This window comes from Styela clava, chromosome 6 (assembly GCF_964204865.1).
Source record: "Styela clava chromosome 6, kaStyClav1.hap1.2, whole genome shotgun sequence".
In the NCBI taxonomy this organism is placed as follows: Eukaryota; Metazoa; Chordata; class Ascidiacea; order Stolidobranchia; family Styelidae; genus Styela; species Styela clava.
In genome coordinates this window covers 4,134,138-4,149,059 of record NC_135255.1, presented here as the reverse complement: position 1 = coordinate 4,149,059, position 14,922 = coordinate 4,134,138, and the positions used below count along the sequence as shown (strand labels likewise).

Below are 14,922 nucleotides of genomic sequence, written 5' to 3'. Positions count from 1 at the left end.
TATATTTTTTCTCGATTCGTATTATCCGATAAGCGATGTTTCAATTTCACGATGTTCGAAATAGCATTTTTAATCTGTAGCGGTCTCCTAAAGACAAAACTTACGTTATTTCCCTCCCGTTTTATTTTTAGTATTTTACAATGTTGCTTTTCAATAAAAAAGAGCTGTGGATTAACTCCTTTATTATCTTTAGCATCTCACCGCAGATGATTATAATATATATAATAACTCCTAGGGTTCCGACCCTCGACCCCCCATGGGTACGAGCATACCATCAGAGAGTGTTTTTACCACGACCGGAAGTATTATTAATTCAAAGCGTTCCGAATAGGTCAATATATATACTATTATATTCCTGTGACAGAATGCGTGCGCACTTGTTGAATGATATTAAATAGACGCTCTTGTAATAAAATCGTGAACAATATCTTCTGACTGGAAACTGATTCTGAACTTATCATTGCCAAATTTTCATGATCAGCACTACTACCGTGTTTCCCTGAAAATACGACCTAGCCTGAATTTTAAAAATGATATTAACATAAGCCCTCCCTATAAAATAAGACCTAGTCAATAGCGCAATTTATTGTTTTTTGACTTAGTCGATAGCAAGAAATTTCTCCTACACGTTTTAATTTAAATGATTAATCTAAAACGTGTGAGAGAGGAAAACGTGTTATTTATAAGTGGATGGGTATCAACTTTCATAGTTGTATATTTGAAAATCTCGTGATTCTCTACTTTGTAATTTTGTTTTTGATGAATGAAAATGGAAGATTTCCCCCTTAAATAAGCCCTAGTGCAGTGGTTCTCAACCGCCGGTCCGCGGCAACTTTGCTGCCGGTCCGCCAAATATTTTTCCAATATTAATTTATTATAAGCAAATTGAAAAATACAATGTATTGACGTAATGTCCGTTAGTTTTATGATTATTTTTTTTTTAACTATTATTGATTCGTAGACCGGTATTCGTCTAACAACCAAACTTGGTGAGAGGTCCTCTGCCCATTTCAAACCCTGAACGGTTGGATGTTCGTTAAGTCTATGGTCTCATAACGGCGGCTAACGTCCTAACGGAGGAGTTTGATAGCACACAGCTAGGGTTTTGTTTTTTGCAATTCTAAAAAATACACCCTGTTGTAAAACAAGGTTTTATTGAAATACCCTTTGCATCGCCGTGAAACTACGCAGCCGCATAAGCTGCCGGAATTATATTTTCGAAAATGTAAGTCAAAATTCTTGCTTTGACTTTCACTTCTATTGCGTACACCTACCGCCAAGTTTGTATCTATCCCAAAGTCATACGATTTTAACAGGAATATTAATCCGAGATGCCAGAGAGAAACTATTTAATTAATGGCAGCCTTCGGCAAAACAAGTGCGGTACGATAAAGAAGAATATACTTAAATCGGCGGCAACCTGATTTAAACGATGAGTCAGGCTATGCTTATTGTAAGACACGTTTGGTGCAATGATGTCAAATCTGTTATGACCCCATGATAAGGATTTTGAGTTTCTGTATTGACATTTTTCTCCTAAAATAAAGGCATTATTACGGGTAAAACTGTTCGGTTGATTCATTCCTAGCATACTTTGTTCTTAAGGTAAAGTGATAGAGTTTTTCAAAGTTATACAAACTCATTTATTCGGTCGTATTTCAATTTTTGCAAGGTCGTTCTCGACGCAGGGTCGTTCACCTAATATCGGTATCACGTAATATCGTCTTATCGCTTGCGTCTTCCTGCGCCAACCACGTTTGCGGACGCATTGAACTAAAGCTTGCATGGGCCTTCGTCGATATTTGTGGCGTTTCGAAGGATTTATTGCAAATAAGAAGCGCTTGGCATGTTTTTACATTCATTTTATTTTTATTAAACACATTTAATACAAAAAAAATCGGAACTCCCGGAGTATGTGAACCAAGATAGCGGACACCAGAACGTAGTATGTGTACTAGGTTGGGGTTAGGCCATAATTTTATAATAATATAGGTACAAATCTTACGGAAGTCACTTTGCTAGAAAAAATGGAATAAAATTATTCTCTAACCCTAATCTGGTACACATACTACATTCCGGTGTCCGCCATCTTGGTCCACATACTACGAGAGCGCCTGCAAATAGTACAGCCATTTTAAACAAAACAGGCAAAAAATGGATTTAAAACAATTGTTTATAAAAAAAAATTCTTTTTGAACAAATCCCTACACACATTACGGTACCTGATTGAGAACTTCGCAGTTCGCACGATCCGTAATTTGACAGTAGGCCTATATTTAGCGAGGTTTGATAGTAAAATGAAGACAAATAAACAACAAAGTATCATCCAGTTCTTCCAAACCCAGCGGTGAAAGCCAAGTTGGTGGTGTTGACAGAACAGATGAAGAGACTGCTACATCAACTTTACAGCATGCCCCGAAACGACCTTTCAGGAAAGTTGATATGGATCTGGTATGATAAGAAGTATTTGGAGCTAGATTTTACCATGGCTCCCAGCAGCAAAAAAGTACCGCTTCCCATGTGCAAAGTCTGCGTCAAATTTCTTTCAAACGATGCAATAAAACACGCAAAGTCAACGAAAAAAAAAAATATCAAAAAGACAGCCGCAAATTTCTCATTAGATTGAATTGTATTCTTTTGCACCTTCTACTTTTGTCGTAATTGCATTATTTCGATTATGTTTTGTGTTCATGACATTTTTTTTGTGCTTACCAATACAGTTAGTGATATTCTTTAGAATTAAACATCCCGGGAGGTGAATTTGTGTTGCACTAATCATTTTCGAAGAAATTGTACAGTTTAAAGCTGATTTGTACCTGAGATATCAGTAACGTTCAAAATAAATCGTAACCGTTAACCATTCCCAGTACTTCGAATGTATTGCTCCGGAAACGAACTTAAATTGTAATACAAATGCACACATGACAGTTCACATCTAATACCGCCCCTACGACTTTTATTAACAATTCTAAATTCTTTCAGTACCTTGATTTTTCTCAGCGTACAAATTTTATCACTTTGAGTGCGGTGTGTGATTCGAAAGAAGTATTCGATTCTGATACCCCTTGACCGGGTGTTCTAGTTTCGCTAATGCTGCCCCGATTCGTGAGACTCGAAGCATAAATACAGATGGCTGAAACTCGACAAATGGTTGCCTTCCTGAAGACGGCGGCGAAGAAATGTGGCGACTATTTTGCCAGACATTTTTTCCATTATTTCGGCATCGTTTCTATTCGAAGGCCCGGTCGTGTTTGCGATTGCACTAATTAAAGCCTCGTAACATTCATGTACCACTCATTGCTTTTAAGCAGATATGAAACCAGTCACTCGAGTGATAGTCATTCAAGTGTAACAAACCCTACTAATACACAAGATTGGTAACATTATTCAATTAACTCAATTCATTGTCGATAACTGTTATCCACACTATATATCCAACCAAGTGAATCGAACACCACATGATACATCTGAAATGATTTTATTTTGAAAAATGTTCAGGACACCAGTTCAGACTACAAAATGTAAGGTACTTTACGAAACGATCTGGGGATCCAAGATAAACGATATAACTTTGCCTACTTGTTCATCATCCGAGAATAATATCTATTCTTGCCACATACAAACAACAAAAAAGGCCATATAGATTGCAATAAAATAGAACTATCCAATTTATTCATATCTGCAAAACTAATGGAAAAGTTTGTTCAAAATTGCGTTGGGGGTGTACGCCAAGAAACCAGATGCAAAATCGTATTACTTTAAGTATAGCCATGAAAAATGATGTACACGGATGCATAATTATCTTTGCCGGTTATGCTAACTGTTATATTTCGATAAAAATTTTGGTAATAATTGAATGATCTTACACGGAACATTAATATATTCAATATTCAAATATGAAATTGCGCTTGTTCACGCTTGTATGAACGTGGTGATCATAAAACCGTAAAATCACATGATACGAGAAGAACGAAGATCGCAACAAAAGAAAAATATCGACGGAACAGACTGAAAGAACACAAATCGTTATGATGTGATTAATATCAACAATAGAAAAGAAGAAATCAGATATATAATTAATATTTCAATAGAAATTTAAAATAAAATAAAATTTCATTCGTTGATATAGATAGAACATTTTGAAAAATAAACGGAACAAAATTGCAATAACATAAAAAAGGATCTAATCTTAAGCCATATGTATACTTAAATGCCTATTTCCATGTCAATTTATCATCAATTCCCCGTGTCAGATCTGACGACTATCACATACCCAAACCGTTCGCAACTTATTATTATTATTCAACAGCAAACGAAAAGTAGCATACCCTCATAAAGTAGTCATAATTTCCAATGAGCACGACAGTTGACGCCAAAATTGGCGGGAAAGAGCTCTGTTTTTTTGTTTACATGATAGCGGTATAATGTAAACACCAAGTGAGTGATTCAAGTTTTATTTTTGTGATCGTGACGAAGCTGGTAGAATTTTTTTATTTTCGAATATGTTTCAAACTAGTGCAAAAATTTTTCTTGTGTGCTTCTCTAGACACGGATTTGTAAATTATTGCAAGAAGTAGGCCGTATTATATCAGACGGAGAACATTTTTTGTCTTATGCACTTCTCAAAATAAAATGTGATCAATTCAATTGTGTGTCCCATTTGTGAATAAAATTTCAGCTTTTGAATGTTTTACCAATTGCATTTTCGGAATTGATTTTACTGGACTTGTGAAACGATACGTATTTTTGTATGGTTAAAGTTGATGCTAACAATTCAACAATACCAAATCTAGAACATTCCATACTGTGGCAAAAAATAAGGGCCAGATTCAAATCGATTTCATTTATTCTAATCGCATATCAATTTGAACATTTTTATTATCTTTCATAGGGGGGGTTACGAGATTCCCACAACAAAATTTAAGATAACCAAATTATTCTAAAAGTAATCTAGCTGTGGGGAGGGTATCATGAGTACGCATAGACGCGGGAAACCTTCACTATATATAAATGTGATGAATCGAATACTGATTGATTCACAGGGCATATACCAATAATAAAAATTGTTACAGAAGACTAAAACTAATAACCACTAAAATGTCCATACCGCCTGTCAGATGGCAAAATAATTTCGCAAAAAAGTACAAGCAGCAACGTCTTGGTACCGTCAATATTCAGCGACAGGTACCGCTGTCACATTCAGTCAACAATTAGGGTGTATCTGTAAGCTGATGTGCCGTTGCCATTAGATTAGGTGGTGCATGATGTATAAATATTGGTAGATTTGTAGAAATTTGATATCTTATTTGTTGTGGCGGAAGACTTTCACAGTAATAAACCCGTGGAATCTTTTACTGCAGTTGCACTAAAAAGATGTCAACAAAATACTAGTACAAAGCAAAAACACACATAAATTATGGAAAAAAGGTGCATTCAAAAATATTTATTTAGCTCAATCAACTTATTATTCACTTCACTTTAGCCCTAGAAATATATATTATTGATATGATTACATGTGCTTTTGTCAGTAGAGTGAATAAAAAGGATTTTCCGTTTTAATATTATTTGAGACTATGATTTATTTATCTATGAGATTCAGGAGTCTTGCCGCACACTAACACAAATTCATATCTGTACTCTTCGGTCGGACGATCACCTAGAATTTCTTTATCCTTGCCACAACACCCTTGCACTACAGGCATTTTGATCCACCAATGCGGGCATATCAGGATAGGTAGTTTCGTCTTCAAAAACCTAAACCTATAGGATTATTTACCTTTCATAATATCGGAGTGTCTATGCAGTCACAGCATTTGACCTAACTACAAGGATAATACTTCTATGGCGGTTTTGTTAGCCTGGCTTCTTTCTTCAGAGATTCATCTGAAATAAAATAAAAATGACAAAATCATACAAACTGCTACAAGTACACTAGCACAATTGGGGAATAAATTTGAATTTACTTACTAATGCACTATATTTTAAACGTGAAATATGAATATTACAAAAAATATGGACATTTCTAGTATGAATTTGGTACAAGCAAATGACTGGGTTAATCCCCACATATTAGGATTTCTATACGATTCATCATTTAACGGAATAAAATTTCATTTTTTCGTTCGATATGGTTTTCATTCGATGACTTTAATACAGGAATATTTCATTTCATTGCGTATGACGTGTAAAGGGTGGTCATTAGTATCATGAAAGGTTTTTCAAAAACAACAAAAATGTGCAACGTGTCGGATAGCAATACACGATGGCGTGGTTTGAAAACGAAAAGATAACGCGGTTTAATTAAAGGTCTCCAACGAGAGATCAGAGGCTGGTCTATCGCGGTACCGTGGGAATCGTAGTCATGGCTACGACGTAATACAAGCCTATATTACACGGCGTGGCCTTCAAGTTACTGACGACGCGCACGAGTATACACATAAATCCGCGTCGTTCTGAGGTATGCTGACCCTCTACCCACCAGTAAATAAGGTTTAAATAAGTTACATTCAAAAAAAGTATGCCACATCCATCTGCCGACCTGACAAAGGTCATTTTTGACGGCCCATGCGACTTACGAAACGATATGTGAGTAAATACCGAAGCGCCAACGCCCCTTGAAGTAAATAGAGGTAATGAGTTAATATGCATAGTAAAGCGAATCAAAAAGTACTATACTATACAGGCGACATGGGAACCGAATCACTCAAGTAACAGCTGATCGCACCAAATGACAATGGTGGAAAAGACGAAGGAATGAATTGTGGTGGACGAATAAAAGTCTACGGTTCTCACGGCGATGCCTTTGTTCGGGATACTACAAAACAATTTCCAGAAAATAGTACATGTTCTTTGGAAATTGTTATTTACGTGCCATGCCAACACTTACATCCGCGATCAACAAAACAGAGAACTTTTAATTCAAATATTTATATCATAATATATATAAGCATCCTTGGACTACTTTAACTTGAATTGTCAAAATTGTATGTAATATACAGGTAAATGAATTTATAAGACTGGAACACAAGAGCAATGAAGTGGTGATATTTTTTTCGTCATGTCACATTTGTAGTCATATCTTATCACACGACAATTTTACACTGGAATTGCCGATAGGAATTAAGAACGATTTAAAATTGGGTGAAAATACATTTTCAAGTAATGAACATCACCATTTTGGTGTTTTTCGATCAAACGAATGTCTGATTTTTAGTCTTATCTAATTTAATCTACTTAGAGATAGCCGTTACTAAACCTGGGATAGCGAAACAAAATATTGAAATTCAAATATTTTCATATCTTTTTTCAGTCGGACACAGCGTTGTAAAATTAGTATTAATCGCCATAAATAATATTCAACGCAGAAAACAATCGAAGTTGGTAAATTTTCCATATCCTTAGCTACAAACAAATGCGTATCCATGTGATTACAGCGTCGCATAACAGCTGCGAAGTGAATGTAGGGAACCACCCATTAAAAAAGCCGGCCGCGTCAATGGGACGCTACATCTTAAAAATAAACAAGCAACGCGGCGTGCTCGGCGTGGCGTAACCTGGCGATAAGACAATACACAAACATTACGCTTGTGTTGTGGATTATTTAAATGCCCAGCTTCGCTGTTCCCATTCCAACCTTGGATTTCTTGTGAAAATTCGTATGACATTATGGTAAAGTAGCATAAAATGAATCATATAAGTCGGACAGTAATCTAGAATCCCAAGTTATGAATGACCACCAAATGGTGCCGACTAAACATATGCCATTCCAAACTCTCGGTGTCATCGGGTAAAAATGCATTACACAAAATATCCAACCGGGAAAGTGAAAAGATAAACATTGTCCAATTATCACAACCGGACGTATTCCTTTAAGTTCAAGTTTAGTTATGACTTCGGTACACTCGCTACTGCATAAAAGTCTTATACTTACCGAAAAGAAGGACATAGTGTATCTATTAATAGAGGGGAGTTTTGAAAGCCCCAAATTTTCAACAAATAACTCAGTAAAATCAAGGCACAACATATTCTGCATATTTAAAAACTACAAACTCATATTCTGTATATATTCATTCCGTTAGGTGGTGATATGAAAATATATTGTTTCAAACGTTTTTTTCCAAGTATGTTAATCTAAAACGGTTAAAGCGCAATATTCAACAAGAAGTTATTGAATCAGCTATGTCGACGTGGGGCGATAAGCCACAGATAACTCGTGACATAAGACCTGAAACGCATTTCTAGTATAAAGGCCGTGGGAAAGCACATCTTATTAGTAGATTATAGTGGTGGTAATAAAATAGATAACCGTTACCAATATATAGCATGATGACTCGTTTACCCAATGAATAGAATATATATAAAAAACCATAATTGGTTATTGTAGCTATGCAGCATTGTTATATAGCACTGATCAGTTTAAAAAAAGCAATAATTATTTTCTGAATAGGTCAAAATTGACTCTAATTGTATTTTAACGCATCCGGTATTTGGAGTCTTATCAAGTCCAATCATACTATTTTTGAATTCATAAAATCGACCTACTTAAAACATAAACATACGACCTTATTATTTGATTGAGATATTCAAAGTATTTTGACATAACATAATCAAGTAATTGTGTACAGATATATAAACCAACTATTACATATTTCAAATTGGTCGCAATTGGGCAGACATATCTTTCGCCAGCGTGAGCTTTTAAAATATAATATCACCTTTTTTGGTAATTTCACTGATCTCGTTTTATATTATCGAATTGAATATTCAATAGCTGTTAAGGAAAATTTCCAAATTGTTTTTATTTCGTCCACCTGAGGAATTTCGATAATGTAATTCTAAATAAATGAATTTTAAATGTGATTTGGAAGAGTACATTGTATTTGTAACGTCAGTAAAATCAGAAAAAGATTTATTACTGTACTGGTAAATAGCGACCATAATCACTTATATCAGAAAAACAATGACAAAAATATATAAAAAAAATGATAAAAATATACTTCGCTCTGAAAATCAATATATGCATAGTAAAAGGAGATATAATGAATTACACGAAACAGGGTACAGTATCTCAGTTATAACGTCCATTATTAGCCAAATCGTTGCATATCAGATAAAATACTGGTAGTCACAATAAGCTTTACAGTTGACGCATTACTGTAACGGATAAAATATTGATTGCCATCATAAGAGCTCAGGAAATACTGAAAAAGGTTTGTCTGTTGTCGCAAACGGATGTAAAGGTGTCGCAATTTTAAACGTATGCTTCGGGAGGAAATTAACCCGTAGTTGACTTCATCCAAAGAAAAATATCGCTTCTGATGTAACGTTTTTTATATCTACAATTTTTACCCCGCCAACTTTGTATAAATATGCATTAGCTGGCTATGTGACATAAGGCACCACCTAATTAAGTAAGGGATGGGAGGTCTCAAAAGGACGATATTGATTCGAGAATAGACTTTTATATAAAAAAAATGAAAAAGAATTTGCAATGTTATATTCTTTATAAACCGAAAGGGGGGCATATAGCAATCACGTCCATTCTTGACATGATTGGCACAGTCAATCACAAACACAACGTCGACGCGATCGCACGCGACAACATGTAATTTGTGGTGGCTTAACGTCGCTTGGTTGACATTTTGAAAATCAGTTCAATCTATCGAAGAATGCCAGACACAAAACCACATTATCAGCCTTGTGTATTTTTATAAAGGTATGTCTCAACTATAGCATGATTGATAATTTTAACCTGGTTTAGATTTTACTTTTGCATCTAACGTAGTTCGCAAATACCCCTGCTTTAAAACTAGAATTGGCTAATGGGAAATGCGCTTCGGACATATATTTGTCATTTCTTATTCTCGTAGATCACACTACTTTTACCGAGTATTCGCAAACTGAAATTAGCGCATCAACGCTGGAATAGATCATTCAACATTTACATCGGCAAGAAATTCCAATGTAACTAATTGTAAATTGTTCAAATCCGTTGTTACCAATATTTCAGATGCTACCATCACATATAATATAAGAGAGTGTATGTTTCACATCGTGAATCGTGATGATAGAGGAACGTACAATAGTAAAATTGTACGACTGTGAACACATCATTGATCCACTTGAATTATAGAGAATAATTCACTTAACAGCTTACAATAGTTTCGATCGAATTGATGTTGTGTATCTGAATCCCTGAACCATAAAATATTGTATAATGTAATATGTAATCCAAGAGAATATTAGACGAGTTCTTGTTGGGGAATTGGTAATAAATAAACTCCTAATAATAATCAATCATGAATTAAAAATCGAATGTAATTTCAAATTTAACAAAGATTTTGAGCCGAGTTTTTTAAGATTTGTAAAGCACGCTACCATATAAAATGGCGCTACAGGTTTCAAAATGGCGTGGCGGGCGGTGTTTCCTCCTTCAGAATCTCATACCAATGATGCGAATACAATTCCAGGAAATAGGTCAATAACATCACTGACAGCAAACGGCCCTTCCATGATAATCGAGCAATAGATGTAAATTGAGCATTGTTTAGCTGAATATAGTATAATATAATGCAGACGGATGCCGTATATTCCGGACCATATATAATAATAGCTGGCTGTTGATGAGAATGCATATTTCACATCGCCAAATTCATTCAGCTTTATTAAACTTGATGACTTGAATATAACAAGTTATATGAAATGAGATCTCTCAATACATTCACAAAACCGAACAATCAATATACTGTCTAAAATATTGTATTCAAGACTTAATGAACACACGAACACGAGATTTTGAAGGTGGGTTTAAAATAAAAAGACAAAATGTGATGAAAAGATGAAATTAGTGAATCCATTCTATCGAGACATCATGATGCCTTGTCAGCGTTTCAGAGGCGCCAAATATTTAATGAAACATATGGGTGTGAAGCACAAATAAAAGAAAAAGAATTATGTGCCGCAGAATACTCGTTTACCGCAACAAAAAGTTACCAAAATGACGGCAAGATTGTTATCTCCAATGACTAGTAAACGAATGAAATGCATTGGCAACAAATTTTGCTGCTATGTCACAACACCGAAATTACAAAATTGGCGTGTCTGGGCAAGTCTGGTCTTGTCTCTGCGATAATTGAGCGCAGTTTGTAGCCGCAACAACACCGCTTACTGCACTTTGGCGGTCTTGGGGGCATAACGATAGTGAAACATGTGACGTTAGCGTAATGGGTTATTACATCGGGTATAACTTGTTACTGTCCGGATAAAAAAGGAAATATATTTTTTAATGGTCAGGGACGCAAAGGGAATGATGTTTTCAGAAGAAACCGAAATGCGATTCGCGTTTTCAATGATACCACATTGTATAAATGATTTAATTTTTATGCTATTTTGTGACAAAATAGTCATTAAGCAGTAAAAAAGGAGGTTTTCACAGACAACAATTAGTCCTAATTCGCGTTTCCCATTTATATTTGTTTGCAGATAAAACAATGAAGTACGGTAAGTTAAAAATTGTTCCCGTCGTCAATTTCAATATGCAAAAAGTCTATATCTAATTAATAAAAAGAATGAATAGCTAGAACTGAATTCACTTAATTTTGTTGCGGAAAATGCAGTTTACCACATCATATGATAGAGTTAACATGAGGAATAATATTAATTGCGCCTGTTATAAATTTTCCTTCTTGCTTGAGCCATTTGGACAGGTAAGCCTTATCGTAACTCTATATGCCTGGAGTCAAATTTTGTGACACAAGTTATTAATTTTGGGATACTACTTTGCATAAACATATGGACCAGAATTAAAAAAATATATTTGAAATTACAGAATTTGGTGTCAAGTGGATGCAGGGACACTCACAATTTAAGATTAATTAGATATAACTGTTTGGGGCTTACAATGAATTATGGTCAGATCTACAAAATCATATAATAACCTATAACATACTGGGAGAGTAACACATAAGTAAATGATCAACCGAACATCAGCTCTTGGCTGAGCATAACATAGCAATAGTAAAAATACATATTATCAAATTTGTAATTTATCAACTGATATGGAATCAATATGAGTACCATATGTTGCCAGACGCAGAATGTAATGAACTGTATCCAGAAATAGTGCCTGTTAGGTTAATCAAGAGGTTAATTTATGATGAAAGTCAGCATAGAGTACACTTACCACTGTATAATACACCAGGTGCTTTTCTTTTCGCTGATTCTTTAACAACATTTTGATTTGCATCCTTCTCATCTGAAGAATTGGGTCTTTCATTCACATCACTGTCATTCGAAGGAGATGACAAAAAGCTTATTTCGTCCAATGAGGACTTTTCTGTATCAGAAGCTGGAGCTGTTGGTTCTGAAGGTGAACTTCTAACCAAACTTGTCACATTTTCTTCGGTTGATGCAGATGAACTAGGTAGATGAGATACGCTTCGACTTGTTGTGGGTTCCGTATCAGTCTTTTTAATTTTCACCCACTGGTAACGACCAGTTAAAGGAGTCTCATTTTCTATTTTAAAATTCCATCGCTTTTCAAAAGCTTCAGCAGATTTTCTTTCTTCTTCTTTTACTTGCGCTGTTAAATCTTGATTTAGAGTTTCATGATCTTCACGGCCAAACAAGCAACGTCTTGGCCCTCTTCCCCCGTTTTCAGTCATGGTTTTGCTTCTTTTTTTTTACATGTCAACCCTTTTTATGACCAGGATTCTTGTAGTTGTTGGAAATTTTTGTATTGTGCAATCAAAACTTGGTCAGGAAAATATCAGTAAAACAAAATGGTCCTGATTTGATCACAGTGAACAAATTCTTTGGTAATTTTTTAGACTTCCTGCTGTCAATTCAGGATATTTCCTAGTATTGAAGTGTACTGATAGTCCATTTTTATTTCGGTTCACAATAGGTGAAATGGAAATGAATTTAACTATATTTTAGAACAAATAAATAAAAAGTAAGATCAATTCAGCATAAAATGGATTTTTTATAGGTAATTTGTCCAAATTTTGACTGAATCACTTTAAGACACAAGCCATACTGTGAGAAAAGAGTTCTTTTAATTAATTAAGAGCCATATACCTATTTAGTGCAATGTATAAAAATTATTTGAGGATGTTGTATATTAAATACCTTCAAAATACTTAAGCAATTATGAGCATTGAGAACCATAGACTTCAAGAATCAGTGATATATAATATCCCCAAAACTAATACGTGCATTTTCAAATTTGGAACTTGGAATAATATATATATATTTGATACAATATTCCATGTGCATTTCACTCTGAACAAGGGTCTGTGTAAGCAGTACCTTGCAATCACTGTTTGGTAGCTATGCAAAATTATAATTTATAGAGAATATTTTACAAGGAGTTTTTTACTTGCAGTAAAAACAAGTTTTGCTAAATTATATAATATGAATTTTAGATTTTTCATGAAGTAAAGTTTCGTAGGAACTCCCCCTTTCTTCCAAGTTTCATTGCTTGATAAGGTTATTTCACAGATGTTTTCACTTGGTTGAGTATGAATTGTCTGAACATAGTAGGATTTGAAATCTACTAATCAAAATACCATCGGAATGATAAATGGGGGGGTCTTGCGTGCTAAACGCCACTGGAAGGGGGCCGGGCTGAGTCATCACAACTTGTTGAATCTAGTTATAGTAATAATGATGATTGCAAATAGGTACAATAATATGCAACGAGTATGCTGCTGTGCAAGGCATAAACCTGCATATTGTTAATATCATTACCCAGGTCTGCAGGTATCGGTATATCTTAATAGTCTATATTGAAATAGGTTAGTTCAGTAGTTACTGAGATACCATGGTGTTTCACTGTTTCCCAATTTACCATTGTTAAATGTATGAATATTCTATACTAGTATACCGGTAATGGTACAGTATCACTTCAATCAGTCAATATAAGTTTTATAAGCAAACTCATACAGCTGTAAACTGGAAAGAATAGCAGAAAGGGCAGTTAACCATGTACCGGTACGGTACAGATGTAAGCACGATTACCGGTAGCCTCAGTTACGGCTTCCTCCACCCAGCCACCATCAAGTCCATGGATCTGAAACAAATACAGAAATAAATGGCTAACCAAATCCATACTCGACATGGACTGTTAACCGGGCGAGAAACTGTGGTTCAACATATGATTAAGCTGTCTTGTCTTATCGCCTCTCCTCTCGTCCGAGATAAATCCTATCCTATAAAATTAACGCAAACAGCAGCTGCGCCTCCCTCCAGCTATTGCTGTACCGGTACTGAGCTAAGCCTCTCACTGTCTCATATCAGCATCTGCAAGATACAATACAGTGGAGGGCGATCGCCAGGCGACGTTTTTCGTGCGACGTCCGTCTCTAAGTACATTACTCAAATCCTACCTAATCGATGAGAGGGACAGCCTCACGTCATCCTTTTGTTCAATAGTACCGAGCAAACAAACAAAGCAGCACTAAACCAAGTGTCGGGTTTCACAGGGACGCATTGAAGAGGCATCGTAGCGATTTGATTGGCTAAGCGCCCTTTACAAAAGCAGCGCTCTGAGTATTGTGCCGCGCCCTGCGACGTCTAGTGGATAAACCACAACACAACCATCATTCATTCGATTTCTACCGATAGAGCCAGGATTTTCACTTGTTCCGGGGGAGAGGGAAGCTGATAAGACGGCTAAATCATATGACGAACCACGGTTTCACGTTCAGTTAACAGTCCATATCGAAAAGAGACTGGTTAACCAATTATTCGTTTCAGTCGCATAGGTTTGGCGATGGAGAAAACCTGCGGTTTAGAACTGCCAGCGCCCGAGAGTTCTCTTGTATGGCAATGAATAGGGGGAAAAGACTTGCATGTGGGTATCGTTAAAATACTCATTTACACAAAGCACAGCGAGAGCCAGACCTGAAGGCAGAGTTCTAT

General features: G+C 35.5%; 1 protein-coding gene across 2 annotated transcripts; it reads right to left on the bottom strand.

The window, feature by feature from the left end:
- Window positions 1-3,462: 3,462 nt before the first annotated feature.
- Window positions 3,463-12,959, bottom strand: LOC120330815 (uncharacterized). Of its 2 annotated transcripts, XR_005567890.2 has the most exons (3): window positions 12,182-12,958; window positions 5,777-5,883; window positions 3,463-5,365 (listed from the first exon to the last, which is right to left on the bottom strand). XR_005567890.2 is itself a non-coding variant. In XM_039397758.2 (2 exons), the coding sequence occupies exons 1-2, from the start codon at window positions 12,660-12,662 to the stop codon at window positions 5,840-5,842; spliced, it is 525 nt and encodes a 174-aa protein (XP_039253692.2). In that variant the 5' UTR covers window positions 12,663-12,959; the 3' UTR covers window positions 3,463-5,839. The 2 variants fall into 2 exon arrangements, 1 of the variants encoding a protein (XP_039253692.2); XM_039397758.2 differs by having other exon boundaries at window positions 3,463-5,883; window positions 12,182-12,959.
- Between the last annotated feature and the right edge of the window lie 1,963 nt (window positions 12,960-14,922).

What these genes read in the sequence shown, in the direction of transcription:
- LOC120330815 (XM_039397758.2), bottom strand. Translation starts at nt 12,662, where the DNA reads ATGACTGAAAACGGGGGAAGAGGGCCAAGACGTTGCTTGTTTGGCCGT. An exon ending in ACCTGGTGTATTATACAGTG is followed by an intron (nt 5,884 to 12,181) that starts GTAAGTGTACTC and finishes ATTTTATTTCAG; the next exon opens with ATGAATCTCTGAAGAAAGAA.